Source organism: Rhea pennata, chromosome 1 (assembly GCF_028389875.1).
Source record: "Rhea pennata isolate bPtePen1 chromosome 1, bPtePen1.pri, whole genome shotgun sequence".
Taxonomy (NCBI): domain Eukaryota; kingdom Metazoa; phylum Chordata; class Aves; order Rheiformes; family Rheidae; genus Rhea; species Rhea pennata.
Window position 1 is genome coordinate 59836922 of NC_084663.1, and position 18347 is coordinate 59855268.

Genomic DNA, 18347 nt, shown 5'->3' on the forward strand with positions numbered 1-18347 from the left:
AGGTATCACTGGTTACTATCGACAAGTAAATGCTGGGTTTTTAAATAGTAACTATTGGACTTTTTTTTTAATGGGCTATGCATAATGATATAAAATAGTAGCATCTTTAAAGATTATCTCAATAGAAGTAGGGTCATCAGTGATTTTATTCCTCAAAAGGAAAACTTACCTTAAGCAACCTATCTATAGACATTCCCTTCTGACAGCGGGAGATATGCCAGTTACACACACCCACACCCTCTGAGCCCTTCCTCAAGGTCACTTTTTAACAGACATTTTGGCAGCAAGTCCAAGATTGCTTTTCTTAAAGAGAAGCTTTAAATTGCTGAGTAAAGTTGGTATTGGATTACTTACTTACAGGGTGGCCTGCAAGATGATGATTTTACACAGCCTGCCAAATTATCTGCTGTGAGCTTGGAAAAGACTGGAAACATCTGGTTGGAGCAGTACAAGTATCTCAGCAGCTGAAAGTCTTAAACCCACCAACATGCAGGCAAGTGTAGATGTGGCAGCAGCTCATGGCGGGGGGGGGGGGGGGGGGAGGGTAAATACTGCCCTTGTAAGAGTATGTGCCACAGCAGCAAGAATTCAAGGAGTGAGATGGATCACTAACACTTAAAAAATTAGGCTGTCCAGATTTACTAAGCCACTTTCTTGCTGAACACTTCAACACACACCATCTTTTTGTAAAAGGAAACTGAAGTGGGAACACAGCTGTATTAAAAATTCACAAGAACCAGCCTTTGTCACTTTTCGACCATCCTTCAGTGCTCAGCTACTAAGGAGACCACAATACTTTAATTCAAAAATATCCTTCTTTCAAACACAAAGGGGCATTTCAGCTCTCTGCAGAGACTCATATTACAGCATATAATACTGAACCCCTAAATAGATTGGTGGTTTACCACCAATGAAAAAGAGGTAAAGACATAAAAGGAAGAATTCTCCTTGAAAATTTAATTTCAGCATTTCTACAGGTACCTAATTTTAAAGTTCCTTTCTGATGCAACTTATTCTCATTTCTTAAAGTACTTCCAGTGGCAATGGGAAAAAAAAAAAAAAAACAGTAAAGTGACATATTTCTTTAACTGAGTCACAATCTGAATCATTTTAAGCACCTCATTTTCTCTTTTGAATTTTACTGTTTCTCCCTCTCCCTGTTCAAAACAAAAGCATAGACAAGGAGACACCTTTTATATACCAGCAGATCAAAATTCATTCAATATCTCAGCAACCCAAACCCATTTCTTTGTTCTTCCCAGGATTCATTTTTAAAGAAGCATCAGATAAGCCCCTGATTACTGTAACATTGTATTGCTGAAATCCTCATTACAATCTCTTGCTGCTACTCATGCTGAATGTGAACCAAGTTTCTACCGTTTGTCACATACAAATCCACTGACCAGCATTTCTCTCACAAAAGGTGGATTCAGATATACAAGTAGTATTTGTATACATTTCCCCTTTTGAAGTGGGGGCTGTGAAATCTCCAGATTACAACCCCTACTTGGAAGTTTCTCAGACACTGACTAAAATTAATTGATTTTTTGGTTACAAATTCTGCTGGGGACAAAGCAAATTAGTCTTGTCCATAAGGAACTAGCTTCAATCCCTGAAGAGAAAGAAAAAAGAAAAGAGAAATGATATGAAGATTTCACCCTTAAGTATTCACTAATCTGCCTTTCTCTATAAATTAAGAAAGGAAGCTTTCAGAAGTCTGAAACAGCAACAATTTAATGTTTCACAAGTGTCAGGACAGAATCAGAACACATTTTTAAAAGAAGCAAGTTTCATATGAGAATGGAAAATATGCAGAATATAGGACAAAGCTCTTCTCTAAAACTAAAACCATATGCCATATTAAAGCATTTCAGTTACAAGATTCAGAGGTAATGCCTACAGAATATGTTAAGAACAACACATAATGAAGTGTTGGTAGCTTTTTACAGTTCTAACATTAGGTATCTCAGACCACACTTGTTTTGCTGCAAACTTCATAATAAAAAAATTAGAGAATGTCATAAAAAACGAGGTATGATCTGTTCAATATTTAAGTTTTCAGAAAGTGATTAGGAAGGGTTTGGTTGAATGTCACAAATATCACTATGCTCTGAAATAGCTGACTTTTGTAGTACAGCAGGAGCACTCTGTGGATACAGTTACATTGAGAACTGCAGGGAAACAGAGCATACTAAAATATTTGCTGCAGCTAAACTGTTTCTGGTGCCAAAGCTAGCTCATTTTTATAGCTAACTGATATCTCTAAGCTACACTGTATTCTATATAATTAGCCTTTAACAATAAAAACAGTAAGTCTGCATGTATTGCATAGACTTCTTTTACCTCATTATACACTTTCAGCAGAATGAAACTAAGCATCTGGTGCAACCAACAAAAGAACAGATAATTCCATTTGTTGGGTGTTTTTTTTTTTTTTTTTTTTTGGTCTTCTATCCCTGCCACCAACTCACCATGCTTAGAAATATCTGATATTAGTAATTCTTTATGTTCAACAAAGAAAGTTGTTCCAGACTGCATTTAAGGTACCAATGGCTCAGAAAGACTTAAGTGACTACTGTACCATAACTTACAGGTTAATTTCAACAACCATGAATAGGAGTAAGTTTTAGACAAATAATATATTTTGATTTCTTTAATTTCTAAAAAGAAAAAAAATATATATATATATCCTTGTACAACCGTAGCCACTGAAAAAGTAAGCTTACATAGTTAACTTTCTGTAGGAACACAAGTTTTTAGAAAATACTGCATACAGAACGTTCACGTGACTCTTCAGTCATCTGTTATGGGCTTCCAAACAAGTTAATTATTTGCAAGGTCAGCACAAAGGTCACAGCTTCTATTTTAAGACAACTTGGAGTTTTCTCTTATAAGTGTGTTTTGCTCCACTCTGCAGAGGACCTACAAATGCTCCCAGATGAGGTATATCAAAGTTTAGAATCTGTCAGTATTACTTGGAAATGTTTTTCATTTATTAAAAAAGAGTTAAATTTACTCAAAATCAAAATGTAAAGTATGGCATATAGATGTAGTGAAAAAACTGTTGCATTTGTTTAAATGAAAAGCTAGAAACAAGAGGCTTCTAGCCAGAGCAAGAAGCTAACCTGACACATCATGAAGTTAAGACAATAACTTTGCTAGTTCTTCAGTGGTTTCCAACTACACAAAGGATTTTCTTTCAAGTTACACAGTTGTCATAATATAGTCCTAGATGACCACAAACATAGCCCAGTTTCAATTAAGCCATCATTTTTTTTCTACCGTCTATAAGAAGTTTATTAGAAGCAGCAAGTTTCCACTTGCAGGAGATGGACGTGTATCATTAAATACACCTGAGATTAACAATCTTGTTTGCAGTAAAAGTTGACTGAATTTCTGGTATCGGGAGTCAAAGAGAGTCTAAAGCTTGTTCTGTGAATTGTACTGAAACAACAAGACAGTTCATTACACAGCTTCACTTAATACTCTTTTTTCCTCCAATAAGGCATTAACAATTAAATTAGTTTACTCTCTATGGTCCCTTCTACCATATGTTGTCAAGCTTTCTCACCTCCTGCCTCCCACTCCCATTTCCAATTCCTGCATTCCCCCAGTTCTATTTGTTTCTAGTCCACTTGGGCAGAATAAACTCACGGATTGTTTACAGGCTGTCTGCAAACATAGTTTCATATGTGAAACTGCTTAGGCACATCCAACAATACCATTACACAGCTCACGGATCCATAGCAGGAAGATAAGGAAACCACTGAGAACAGTAACTGGCATCTCATATTTATGGTACTGCAGAGATTACCAAATTAAATTTCTGTGTTCACATTTTAGTTCAAAACTGCAAGAGACTTACAGTAAGTGAATATTCAAATATGTATTATCCCTTCAGATATACATAGTCGCTTCTATAGTTATCAAGTGTAACATTTCACCAGATACAAAGCTGGAATCTAGCTTCTAATAAATCTTCATACACCGTGCTAGCCAAGCTTCGCCTGTCCTTTTCAGATGAAATCAAGTTACTTGCACAGCTCTTCAAATGTAGATGTCTAAGACACATGGCTTCTTGTGGTCCAAATCTCAGCAGATTTTAATGCCACTGATGTAATGTTCTGAAGAATCAAGTAGGTCACAGTTTTGCTTTTAGTCAGACTTATCCTTTTTCTTCCCTGTTAAAGGCACTTTACTTGCAACAGCAGATCCTACAGCTGTAACACCTCCAGCCACAGCAGAAACACCTCCTTTGACTAGCCCCACTCCCACTGAAGGCACAGATGTGACTGCTGTTTTGGTAATTTCCAAGCTCTTCCCTCCAATCCAAGCAACACCCCCAATTGTGGCACCAACAGCTCCTTTTGTTACACTGAAGAGGCCACCAGTCACCCGAGAAAGCATGCCAGGCTGCTGCTGTGGGTGGTCTTTTAATGAACCTGAAGGAGGAAACAACATTTGAGTCAGTCAGTGTTACAGTCAAAGCGTTTTCGGAAAAAGAAATTATGAATAAGTATGTCCTTTCAGCTTAACAACCATTACACACGGTCTATACTTATCCAGCAGGTTACTTTTCCTGGATACTCACGCAACACCATCGTTCCAAACGAGATAAGACACTTTAGCAAGATTCCTCAATACTGTTTTCTAAAAAACAATCAATACTGAGCCTACAACTCTCAGGCATATAGCTGCAATGCTGTCTTTTAAATGATAAATTCCTGTCCCTATGCATCACCATCTTCCCAGACTCCAAAAAGCCTCATGGCCAAGTCAGCTTCTTTTCTGGACTTTAATAAAGGGGGGAGCCCCTTTTAATAAAAGGGGCACTTCCTTCCCCAATATTCAAAATTACCCATGGAGGAAAAATAACCAGCAGCACAACTCCCTAGTGAAGGGCTGGAAAAGGTTTCCTGGAGAAATAGTGACAAAGGTTTGAGCCAAAAGATTGTTAAAAATGAGGAGTTCTTCTCTGAGAGAAGCTCTCATTGAGATAAATTATTTCCTTTCCTTAATAATTACTGTTTTGAAGATGTTTTTACAGAGGGCATATACCAAGGGCAGGAAAGAGGAAAAAGGAAATAGGAGAGGTACCATACCAGAGGGAGTCAAATGAAGAGAAGGGAAAAAAAAAAAAAAGAAGAGGAAAAGAAAAGGAATCAGGCCAGCTCTTCACTGTACTACTTCCTATCTTCATCATGTACACAAACCTGGTTTTCTTCCAAAAAGGCCTTTTCTGTTCTTCAGATGAGGAAGAGAAAAAAGCCTCTCAAATAACTTTCAAGGAAGCTCATTAAGTAAAAGAAGAGGTCCCCAAAAGCATTAACAATATCAAGCAGTTACAGCTTCCAACAGAAACTGGCAAGAGAAAGACAGAAAGAACTCTAACCATGGAATTTTTGCATATTACTGCCAGTGTAAATCTCCCCATTTTTCCTTGTTAATGTTATATTTAAATTTCATTTGCACAGTTTCTTACTATGTGTAATATAAGTCAATTGGTATTCTGTATTTATTGTACGATTACATAGCCTCAAAATAATAGGAAATATTAGAGTAATAGGAAGACAACAAGAACTAGCTTGCTTGTCTGCAAACTCAGCACCAGATGGCTGCTCAGCCCTGTAATAATTTCATAATTACTTCACATTTCTAAGTGCAAGCTTCTAAAAGATAAGGCTACACATGTACCTTCCCTCTAAGGGGAGCTAACACTACAGCTTCACACCCCCCTACTACATAAATATCATCTTGTCTCTAAAGAAGATACAGGACTTTTAAAGCAGATTGTTTTGTTTCAACATTGTATTAGCATTATATTGAAGCACACATTAATCTACTGCACCTGTAAGCTACCTTAGCCCTTACATACTTGTCTGTAAGATATTTTCGAGCCAGTCTTCCATAATAATGGTATAAACATAGGCAAATGTTCAGTTCCTGCCTTGTCAATTCCTCACCAACTCCAAATACAAAGTTCTAGTTATAACTAAAAAAAAAAAAAAAAATCTGTACGTAATACATTGGATTTAATAGATGCCTTTCCCTTGCTTAGGGAAAACAACAGGAAGACAAAGAAAAGAGCAAGTGAGCCATGGTGGGCAGAGCTAGGGAAAAAGCAAACACAAAATTAAGAGGTGAGGGAGTCAAAAGGCAAAAAGAATACACTGGAAAAGGGACACAACAACAACAAAAAAATCTAGAGGCAGAAAGGAAAAAGCACTTATTGATGCCTCAGAGACCATCTCCAACCCGTTGGTACACTCTGCGCAGCAACTCAGCAGACTCAGCAGAACAGGACCTTCAACAGGGCCCTGTGGCCGACAACCCGCATGGAGAAGACAGTTCTGAAGAGTCAGTTTCCAGGATGTGGACACTCAGGTACCTCAGGATGAAACTAAAAATGAACCACTTCTCACACACATCCAATGAGTTTGCAGTAATGTCAGACCTGACCCAGGACTAAGTATTCATTACCAAAAAAAAAAAAAAAAAAAAAAAAAAAAAAAAAAAAAATCAGAGTTCCTGTGTGTGTGCTTGGAATGATTCAAACAAAAAGAGGCAATCTCAAAGAGTATATTCCTTAGATATTTTGTAGGAAAAAAAATAGCCATATAGAAGGAGAGGAACAGTGCAGGTCAACAGAGCAGAAAATATTAAAATACTTCCAGCTTACACTAGTCTCCTTTAAGATAAGAAATTGATTTCTTAAGAAAAAGAGTTGTGAAAACGAGGAGGAAAAGCCACAGCCTTTCACCTAAAGTCAAATAATATCCTTGTTAGTTCATTTCAAATCAGTAATCTTCGACCTTAAGAACTCCAGCAAAGAGGCATCTCCAACTCAGGCATATAGAGATCATAATTTCTATTTACATACTAAAAGCCTTTAAAGAGTTGCATTCTGAAAGAGGTATTTATAGAGCCTGGTGTAAATCCTTACTGTTTAGAAAGGGTTCCTATGACTAGAGCTATATACCTCATAAAAAATTCATTTAGCTAATGCTTCACTTGTACCTAACTGGATCAATATGATCAGGTTGAATGGGAAGAACATTTTACCATACTGAATTTTAACAGCAGATTTCAGCAATTCAAAAAGAAAGGAGCCATCACAATGAGCTTAAAATAAATAAATCAATCACGAGAGAAAAAAGACAAAAACAATCTTGGCGTGCTTTTCCTTGCATTACTTAAGATTGCCGATCCCTTGACAAAGCCTACTACATTTCACAAGCATGAATACCGAATATGACTGAGAGTATTAATAACTGCATACTTCTAGTGATGGTTGCCTTGTTCCCATTTCATTCCTATTTGTGTTGTTCATCAGATCTAGTAAACGCCTGCAGCTGCAAAGAGTTTTTTTTACTGCTGACTGATTTCTATTCTAGGATATGCATTACTTGTTTCCTTGTTTCTAATGAGTATGAGAAAGAAGATTTTAAAAAGTTCCTAAATTCAGGGAGAAAACGACAAGTTCCCTGTTCAAAGGGTTGGCTCTCTCCACCATGCTACTTTACAGCCAGCTTCCTGCTGAAAAAAGTCTGGCAGTGAACAACAGTGTGAATGAATGTAAGCTGCAAAGGTTGGTGCTGCTTGCAAAGTAGAAAATAGAACATGTATAGTATTACTTGCAGCAAGCACACGGAAGAATACAGAAACTTCTTCCCTACGTATAATTCCTTAAAGCCGTCAGGCACCTAACTTGTCCGAATGATGCTTGACAACTTGGAACTATTTGTATCTTTAGAAAATACAGTGAATTTGTTCTGGAATCAAGTCTTTCCCGTAAGATTTTTTTATTTTGGCAGCCTGTTCAGAGAGCCGACCTTCCTGCCAAGACTGAACTGGTAAGCTTCCATCCTTATTCAGCCTTCATTTTACAGTAGTAGAAGTGTATCACATATAAAGGCCTTGTACACTATTTAAAACAGGTACATTCTTCACAGGTATTACAACATTTAAACTAAACATATAAGGCCCCAAAAGTGCACATGAAACAAAAGGAAAAGAAAAACACCTTCAAGAAGGGTCTTTCCTTTAAGTCGAGCTCTGTTTCACTTCATTCCATCTTCTAACTGCATCAACTCCCTCCAGCTATTTAGACTATAAACTCAAATTGGTTACTATCCTGTTCAAAGACGATACTATGCAGAAGAAACTCTCTACTATCTAGAGACAATCATCCTCTGCGGTTAGAATCTGGATAATCTATTCAATTTGCATTAAACGGAAGCTAAAAACATCCTTGAAGCAGATAGACCTGGGCAAGTCCAATTTAATTTACCAGTCAGATCACATTTCAAGCTCTATATGTGGTGCTGACCACATTTAAACTCAATGCAAACTTTATCAAACAAAAAAATGTCTCAAAAACTGGAAACTTGGGAATAATGCATTAAGGCATGATTTCTAACCTCGCATTTGTTTTTAGAAACTTCTGATGTTTCTTGACAACTCCATAGGTGCTTAAAACAATTTTGTCATAACACCATCATATTGTCTCATGTTCAAGTACAATAGAGCTTAAGCACGGCTGTTCAAAAACAAGTCTGTTCCTTCCCTTTACCTCATCTTCTCGTATTGTATTTCCTGTCTTATAGTTGTTAAGACTAGAATAAGTTATCTCACTTGAACCCATTCCATTACCATTAACAGCCACTACTCTGTCATTTAAGGCCCAAGGCGAAGCATACTGCTCAGTTATACAAGGTATAAAAGCCAAATGGGGAGGAGGGGGAGAAAAAAAACACCAGCCTGCACATAAATAGAGCTTTAAAGTAATATTATAATTTGAAGAGTAACTGAGTGAGAGGAATTGGGACTCATTGACCTCTGTATCTAACCCATTCAGTCTTAAAGCAACAGAAGATGTCAAAATACTGACAACCTATGTGCCCAAAAATGATTTTTGATGTAGTATGCTTCCAGCTACATCATGCAAATAGGACTCTTCACAACCCTGCTGCTCCACAGCCCAGAAGGGAATATAGCTGATTTGCAACTATATTTCCTCTTCAGAGCTAATTAATTAGCAATTTATGATTCATTTGGCTCAGAGGATCAAGATGTTAAATCAAGCATTTTTTCTTTTTTTTCCAAAATCATGAGATTAACAGTTAGAATCACAGCTGATTTTATGAAAAAAGGACTCAACAGGCATTAAAAAAAAAAACCCCACATCCTATAGACTCAGCACAGTATCCAAATCATATAATAGATGCAAAGAGCCCAGTTTGAACCGCAGAAATAAACACCTATCAGACCAAATTCATATCCCTGGAAACTACGTCTACAGTTTGGTTTTCACCATCTGCCCCCGGGCTTATAATCTATTAAGAGAGCTGTTTACTAAGTTACAGTCAACGGATTTATATCAGGGTAATGCTAAAGGGAACGAGAATCCAAACTCATCCCATTTCATTCCAGGGCTGGTTTGTTTTCTGCTACTTAACCAAAAGCTTGAAGTGTTTTAGCCTGTAGATCCATTTTTGAAGAGTTAACCGAACTTTTAATGAATTCTATAAGCTAGCTTGATACTATGAAAACTAACACATACCTTCTGGTGGTTCATCATGGAGGTATGATGGGACTTCCTGCTGATTTCTGTCCATTTGATTCATTATTGCCTAAAAGAGAAATTCACATATGCTGTTTATCTTTTCTGGCAAAGTGTAACTGTAATCTTTAAATCTAAAATTCATGTAGTTTAACATTCCATAAGGAAGAAACTTGTTTTTTGTTACTAGGTAAGCCAGGAGCTACTAACCATTTAGTGCTCTTTTTACTATCAGACTGCGCTTTTACATTTTTCAAACTTTTTCAATACTTGAAAAAGAAACTTTCAACAGGTCAGTAGGCTTAGTGCAAATTGTCACTCATCCCTCACCAAGTACCTTTCAAACCTACGAGGTGACCAAGAAGAAAAATGGTATGAAAGCAAAACAGCCGCTGCCATACCACAGCTTCCATTTACATAATAAAAACAAGAGGTTGGTGATTGTAAAGGAGGCGGATGCTACAGAAACAGCAGCAGCCTATCTGCAGGACTTGATATGACCTAGCAAGTAGCAGTTTGGGGAAGAAAACAAAAAGCCAAAACAAACAAGAAACAATCCTGCTAGTAGGATTTGAATAAATGGTAGCAGAATTTGAATAAATGTCATGAAAACAAGACTGAGCAAATGTAATGAAAACACTACAGTTATCTTGTAATAGTACTGCATACACAATCAGGTGACAGCAGCAAAAGCAGACTGTTTCAACTATGCACTGACTTTCCAGTGGAAACATTTCAGGCAGAGAAAATTTCCTTATGCCAAGTAAAGCTGTTTCCTCGAGCAGCAGTCCCTAGCAGAGGGGCGAAGCTCAGGAGGAAGCTCAAATCAGCAGCTCTGCTCACTGCATTTTCCCTTCCGTGGGGGGAAAAAAGTAAGGACTACTCCAGATTTCCCTCCTGCTTTCCCCCGCCACCAAAATGTGCTTCAGTACTGGGTCCTGCCTCTTCCCTGAAGCCCTCTTGCTAATCCTGCTCTCTCCCCTCTGAAAAAGGAGTTGCATTATACCCTTCAGCCTCCCGCTATCTCCCTGCGTGGCCAGTGAGCCACTAGTTCCCTTCTCCCTGCACGTATACGCATGCTTTTACAATCATCAAATTTCTTCCAGGAGTCACTGACCACCACAAAAGAATTCCAGTCTCTTTTGCCTGTTCCCAAGTCCCTCTGGACCTCCTTGCCATTTGGGTGAGAAAGCAGGAATCTGAAGGAGGGATGAGGAGGCAGACACAGAACTTAAGGGTGGGAAGATTCACCTAGAAAGCAATAGCTAAAGCCCTACTAGTACAGCCACGATGACAAAACATCACAGTGAGAACTAGCTCTTTGTATCAGAACAGAGCCTGAACCGAATATTAAGAAGTCTTCACGGTCAGCACGGAGGGTATCAGCTCATGACTCAGAACACATACATACCTTTACAAGAAAGCTGAACAGGAAGGCAAGCAAGAAAAAAAAATCCACCACCAGTAGGGCTGGTTTGATGGGAATGCCAAACAAACTTCCTTCGAAAGTCAGAAATCTAAACCTGGAAGCCAAAAAACACGAAAGAGAATTATAGTGCATCAACAGGGAAGACCAAAGACATGAAGGCTAAGCAGCAATTAGTGTGAGGGAGAAGAGGGAGTTAAATAATTCCTTATTCCTTTATTTAATCATAAAGATACTAAGAAAGGACTGAATTCATGTTCTAAGTGATTTCTTTGCATCAGTTTTCATTATTAATTATGTGAATTGGAAGAAATACACAGATTTCATCTTCACTGTGAGAAGATACATGTATGTTGTTATGGGTTTTCCCTAAGACAGAAAAAAAGAAAAAGCACTATGAGAATCAGTAGTGTTTCCTCCCATACTAAGGCAGATGCTGAAGCCAACTGACAAAGATCTGACAATACTTTATCAAAACATCTGCATGAACTAAAGTAACTGTATTGCTAATTAACATGTGGCCATATTGCTAGTTAAGATGATTACTGTATTAGAAATTTGGAAGGAGATCACAGCCTAAAAGCCTCACTTCAACAAGGAAAACAACTGAAATAATTTTAAAGTAGACTTAAGGAAGATCCAAATGAATTGGGACAGAGATAAATTTCTATAAAGAACTACCTCTCTAATCTCTTTGAATCCTCTGCATGTAACACTCAAAAGAAAATCCAGCTCCAAACTGCTTATTTGAACTTCCAGAAAGTTTCTGTCAACAATTCCTCACCAGAGACTTGGGAAAAAAATATTTAAGCTTATTAGGAAAGGTAAAATACTGCCAGGTGTTATGAATAGATTTTGAAGGCAGTCAGACTAAATTAATTATGTGGAAGAATACAAGAAAGCAGCGTATCCAACAGCAAGCACGGAGACAAGGCTGGCTGATCTATAGCATAGAAAAGATGGCTTGGAAACTCTCCATAATCTAGGTTAGACCATCATCAGGTTTACTCAAAGATCCCTGCGAAGCTAAACAAGCAAAGCTACGTATTTGCAGGTAAGTTTCACAGTAGAGTTTCTAGAACAGGGGCAAAGCATTAAAATATAATAATAATTAAAAAAAAATTGTCACTGTTTTTATGTTGAGCTGCAAAGTTAGGCATTCCTCTCTACTACCTCCCCCAAAACAGCAAGTACGTAATTCTTGACCATAAGAAGCACACAAAAATATTATGCAATGCACCACTTAACATGCAATGATCCAACACAATTATAAGCCCTTTTAAACCAGAGAAATGCTCCACCTTCCCTCGCACAACTACACGGACTAAAACGGCTTATCGTTCACAGCGCAGGTGCTGCTGCTGACCTGCCGCACCAGCCCCCACAAGCCAGTGGACTGCTATATGGGCCTGAGAAAAATAGCGAAGGAAAACCAACTCATTCTTGGCAAGACTGAGTTTACTCTGAAGAGGACTGCAACTCCACAGAAGAGAGCTTTCAGGCGTCTGCAGATCAGAAAGCTGAGCCACGTGTGGCTCTAGCGGTGCCTGGAAGAACTCCACGGATGCTGCAAGACGTACCCAGCAAGCTTATTTAGTTTTCACTCGCTGCTCTCTTGCTACATTGGCATACAGAAAAATTACAGGAGAACCACATCCCTATCAAAAAAGGCTCCCAGTTGGACCCGAACAGAACTTGGCACAGAGGAGAGCTAGCAAAGCCTTGGCACATGATTCAAGTCTTCATTTTTCCACAGATATTCTCCAGTGAGTTACAGAGCCAAGTCCTCGATCCAACAAAAGACTTAAGCAACGAATTTTAAGACACTGGGGTTAAACCCTAAGCTATGGGGCCTTGTATCCAATTCAACGTGTCAGAAGACTTAAGAGCCTCTGAAAAGCGATCTGAAATCCTGTGTGCTGAACATGGTGTAACATAACTGATGAACAGGAAACATTAAACACAGGAGCATGTCTTAAAGCTGACTCTCTTCCAGAGATTTAAGGTGGGTATTTTTATTTACTGAAGATCAAAGGACTGGAATAACTTTGGGAAGACCCAAAAGAGCGCACAACTCTCAGCTAATGCCTAAAGCACTAATCTGGATGCACAAGACCAATACTTCTGAGGGAGAGAATTAAGTCACTCAGATATAGTACTGATTAAAGCTCCTTGGAAACTGCAGATCCAACGTCCGAATATTCCATGAAAATATTGTATACTGACAGAACTGCAATCAAAGTCCAGCCAATTCAATTTTCTGCCTGCTGTTCTACTCACCTCCTCACAAGTCCATCCAGAAATCTCAGCTTCTAAATCTCTACCTCCACAGTAGGCTGAGTTGCTAGAGTTATTTGAACTATTTCAGCAGCTTTGGGAAACATTTTTGAACAGGCTGAATAGAGAGACCTATTTAAATTTTTGCTCCATCATGAAAAGGAGACTAGTTTAAAATTTCAGAATTCCTTGCAGAATGAGAGTGTTGATTTCTAGCATCAATCTGCAAAGATAAGAATTGCTTTATGCCACAAACATATAAATGTTATAACATATGTATTAACATTTGTTATAAAAAAAATACCTGACGGGCATGAGAAAAACATTGACTTCCCAAACAATTCAGGAATAATAATTTTTTCTAAGCATGAATACAAAGGAGTCTAATATTACAGACTTCTAACATCTTAAGATCTTTCAAATGAAATTAAACAGTCCTCAGATGAGACATGAAAGATCACATTTCAAAAATGTCTCTAGTTGGTTCTAGTTTGGGTGATATTACATCCAGCTAGAACTGCAGAAGTACTTTGGGTCGGATGAACATAGCCTGCACTTCTTGTTCCAAAAGACTGCTCAGTATTGCTGCTGCTTTTTCGGAAGCAACTATCTGAAGTAAAAGGATTTAAGTGGCTGGAGATTTAGATTATATTTTAATAGAAGAATACACCCCCAAGCTTACAAATTCCTGAAACTATGTGCAAGCTTGGCATTTTGATCCTGTGATGCTGAACGGACGAAACCTTACATCACGAGAAAGAGGCTCCTGCTTCTTTGACTATTGACTAGGTGTTGATCCACACTTAGAAAGGTATTAGTCATTCAAGAGATAAATGATAACTTATCTTTTTAATTTAAAAGTATAAAACGTATTACCCCAGAGTAAAAAGATTAAGAGAATGAAGTCAGACTTTTGACTGGTTTTCATATTGTAAAAGTATGAAAGAAAGGGAAATTTCAGACAAAGAACTGAAAGCAAATTTCACACAGGTGTAAAGAAAGAAGTGGTTTAGAAGAAGACTTTTAATTCAAGAGTTACGATAAAATTAACACCATTATGGGACCCTGAATGAAAGTGCTAGGAAATTCTAATTTAGTGATGCAACTACACACACATTCAACACTGAAGCTGATTTTAAAAAAAATTCTCACCAAGTGTATTCCTTTGTGAAGGAGATGTCTGTTTAGCTGTTTCCACAAAGATATTCTGCACACACCTATGAGAATAGTAGTATGTTTAATGACATCATATGGAACAGTGCTACTGTCACATTCCTGCCACGTATTTATGGTTCCCACCATACGCACACACGCTTCCCACACATTATAATAAACACAGCAGTAGGCTGAGCACAGACTTCAGGAGTTTGCACGGCTTGTCTAACACATTGATCCTTTCTGTGTTCTTGAGCAACGCAGACAATTTCTATGTGATCCATACACTGTCACGAGGATTACTGCAGAGTTTGGTAATCCGGCAATGTCAACATGCAACCTCTCCCTAATGATTGCTATAAAATTTTAGTCTTCCATTAAGAAGATCATTAGAGGGGTGCGCTCAACTTCCTAAACTTTGGATGATGCTCATGATGTCTTTCTGGCTTTACAGACAAAAAGCCCTACTGTTTCAGCACAGCAAACCTGGCCCAAGCAGCAGCCAGTAAAAACTGGTTTGTTTCAACGCCGCTACTCAAATATTTGTGGGCAGCAGTGAAACTACCCAAGGATGAGGCCAATTTCCCTTGGCAGCCTAACGCGGCTCCAGCAGCTGCAGCAGCAGACAGCGCCGGGACTATTCACCTGACAGAGCTGCAGACAAGCAAGTACCTCCTCTTAGTCCACCACGGAAAAGACCATCTTACTGCTGCCCACCTACTACGCAGTCAGAAAGCTTTGCTACAGAGGTCCGGGGGAAGCACCGTGAGCCCAGCCACACGCACGTCTCCCCTTCTCCTCTTCCTGCAGCCACAGGAGGCTTCAAAACGAACCCAACGGCTTTCGCATGTACGTGCAAAAGTATCATCCCTACAACAAACTTTAAGACAGACATTTTGGAAAGATTAACAGCACTCTACTCTCCCAAAGAAACTGCAAAAGCAAGCATGGAGACAAAAAGGCAATTCTGCCCGCGACTTCTCTTCGGGGCACTGCTTCAAGGTGCACATTAGCTAACTGCAAATTATCCTCCTTTACGCCTTGGATTAGTGCTTGTAACACGTTACGTGCCCAAGCGCTAAGTGTTTTGCTCTGGCAGACGTAGGCCCCTAAGCACAACCTTGATGGAAAGGTGTTTTTCAGTTATTGAATGCAAAGGAGACAGCTTACTGAGTTTCTGAGCGGGGAAAGAGTTGACGCTGACGGTACTGCACTAAAAAAAAAAAAAAAACAAATCCAGGCATGCAGCAAGCGTGTAACTAAAAATCTAGGCACACAGCTGACACTTCAACAGGCCTTCTGTTTAAAAGCCAAGTTCCAAAATTTCAGATTTATATATAAGGCAAGACTGGCTTGAAAATAAGCACGCCCATTTCAGAGGAACAAGGCGCAGTCCGCAGCGGAAGATTACGGCAAGCGGATCAGAAGTTTCTAGGTAGGAACCACAGCTTGCTTTTAGGATTATGACGGGTGGGCTACAAAAGAAGTGAGAAGTTACCAAGTCTGCCTCAAGAAGTATAAATAACAGGCTTACAGCATGCAGGGCTCAGCAGTAAGGAAGGTAATGTAACACACCTGTATTAAAAAAAAAAATAAAAAGAAAAAAAAAAAAGGACAAAAAGCCCACAATTAAAGGCAAAAGAGGTGGCATTTCTCCCGGAACAAAACAACCACAACTGCCTAGGATATTACAGCACTCCATCTGCCCGTAAGACAATGCAGTGTTTTATCACTCTCAGTTAAAGAAAGTATATATCAAGCTTCAAAGCAGACTCTAGGGAACGTTTGAGGTCAGTAATCAAGTTTCCACTGAAGCAGAGCACTTAAGGATTTGCAAGACACCAAATGAAAGCGGGCAGAGCGAGGGTTGCGTGCTGCACTCCCCTCTCGCAGTCTGCCACGTCTGGCTTTCACAAATCAAACGGTAGATCTTGGTAAGGCACAGGGCAGAGCTTCGGAGAGGTCGGGGCTTACTGCGCCCACCCGCACTGCCGCCCATCACCTCCTGCTCGGCAAGCTTTCCAAATTAGAGCCTTCCCGTTCGCTTTTGCTGCTTCCCCAGGTATGTCAGCTTTTAACCCTCCTCAGCTCCCTTTTTCTATGAGGCCTATAGAAGACATTTCTGCGCAGCGAGAGCGATAAAGCAGCTGCTGCGCTTCCTCGCCACCCTTGCTAACAAAACAACAAACTTTTTCCCTCGCGTCTGCCATCTGTTCGTTGTCTTCTGCCTGATGTTTAGACCTGTTCACTTGTTGGACAGGGACCATCTTTTGGTTCGCGCTTTCGCGGCCCGGCCTCCCTCTCCGCGCAGGAGGCACCGCTAGCACCAGCTCCGCTGCACGTCCAACCGCACCTTAGCAGAACTATGGGGCTTAAAAAAATAAAATAAAAAAAAGTATTTACTGAGCAATCTTAAACTATTTACTGAGCAATCTAAAACGTGCATACAAACCAATATTAGCTTAATTCAATACACAAACTATCTTGCCCATACCCTGCTAAATATACAGGGCCAGGCTGACCAAAGCAGCCCTCTGGAAGAGCAGAAGGCTGCGCGCATTTTGCATTTAACTTCCACAGAGAAGTGACATCTTGATTCAGATTCTCGTTCCTGGTGCAGTTAAACAGGCAGAAGGAAGCATGTAATCGCATTTGCGGCCACTGCCTATTAGCTTCACACAATGACCAGAACCAGCTGCACTGCTAAAATAACTTGCCTTTATTTTCAGGCCACACCACATAAATACCGGGATTGGATGAGCAGGAAAAGCTGAATTATCTTCAAGAAGTTTATAATCTTATTTTTATCTCTGCTAAACGCTGCTCCACCAAGTTGAACTTAAAGGGATGAAACAGAAAGTTACTGCAGGAAACACTTGAAAAGGGTAAAGTTGGTGGTGGCGGGAGGGAGGGATAAGATAAAGCTTCTTTTGGCCCGGAGGAGCTGAAACAAACCGAGCCAGAGGGGAGGTCGCGCCGGGAAGGGCTCCTCCAGGGGCTCCGGGGCCGCTGGGGCAGGGAGGCCGCGGCACCCTGCCGCCGGGGGCGCCTCGCAGCGCGGCGCCTTGCGCTGCCCGCGCCGCGCCGCGCCGCGCCGGCCCTGACGTGGCAGCCGAGGCCGCGCAAGAGCCGGGCGGGAACCTTCCTCCTCCCCTAGAAACCTCCCAGGAGTTTCCCTTCCTCCGACGGGGGAGAAGAAGGGAAGGAAGGGAGGAAGGAAAGGGCGAGCGCTGCGCTGGCGCGGGGGCACCGCGGCTCGCCGGGGCAGCGCCGCCGCCCGCGCTCAGGCCCCACTCACCCCTCGGCTCGGCTCGGCGCGGCCGCCCGCTGCAGACTTTACTCCGGCGCCTCTCGCCGCTGCCGACGTGGCGCCCGCTGCCGCCGCCGCCGCCCGCCCCGTCGGCGCCCGCAGACCCCGCCCCAGCGCCCGGCGCGGCCCCGCGGCGGCCGGGGGGGCGCGCAGGCACCGCCCCCGCCGGGGTCGGGGGGCCCCGCTTCGTCCCCGCTGCAGGGGAGCCGGGGGCGGGGGGTAAGTGCTTCACGGGAGGCTTTCGTAGCGGGGGTGCGTCCCCCTTTCCTCGGCCCTGCTTCTGCTCCGTTCACACGTGGTGGTGGCTGAGGTCGGAAGGGACCTCTGGAGACCACCTAGTCCAACCTCCCCCCCCCCCAGATCCCCGTCCAGGCAGCTTTTGAGCATCTCCAAGGAAGGCAAGACCCCGCAGCCTTTCTGGGCGACCTGTTCCGGTGCTCAGTCGCCCTCAGCGAGCCACCGTTTAGAGCGGGGCGCTCCGTGAAGCGGTGCGTGCAGAGCAGGGTAATCCTTGTGGGGCTCCCCCGAAAGGAACAAAACTCCTTAGTTCCCGTGTGAGCGCGTGAACTTAGCTCTTGCATGGAGAGCCTGAAGGAGCAGCACGTGTTCCCGGAGGT

General features: G+C 41.1%; 1 protein-coding gene across 2 annotated transcripts; it reads right to left on the minus strand.

Moving 5' to 3' along the window:
• Positions 1-1722: 1722 nt before the first annotated feature.
• Positions 1723-17798, minus strand: TMEM263 (transmembrane protein 263). 2 transcript variants are annotated; one of them, XM_062569501.1, is made up of 5 exons: positions 17719-17798; positions 14418-14482; positions 10974-11085; positions 9563-9632; positions 1723-4442 (listed from the first exon to the last, which is right to left on the minus strand). In XM_062569501.1, exons 4-5 carry the CDS (start codon positions 9624-9626, stop codon positions 4156-4158), a joined length of 351 nt encoding a protein of 116 aa, XP_062425485.1. In that variant the 5' UTR covers positions 9627-9632; positions 10974-11085; positions 14418-14482; positions 17719-17798; the 3' UTR covers positions 1723-4155. The 2 variants fall into 2 exon arrangements, with proteins under 2 accessions (XP_062425485.1, XP_062425496.1); XM_062569512.1 differs by lacking the exon at positions 14418-14482 and having other exon boundaries at positions 17719-17767.
• Positions 17799-18347: the final 549 nt, after the last annotated feature.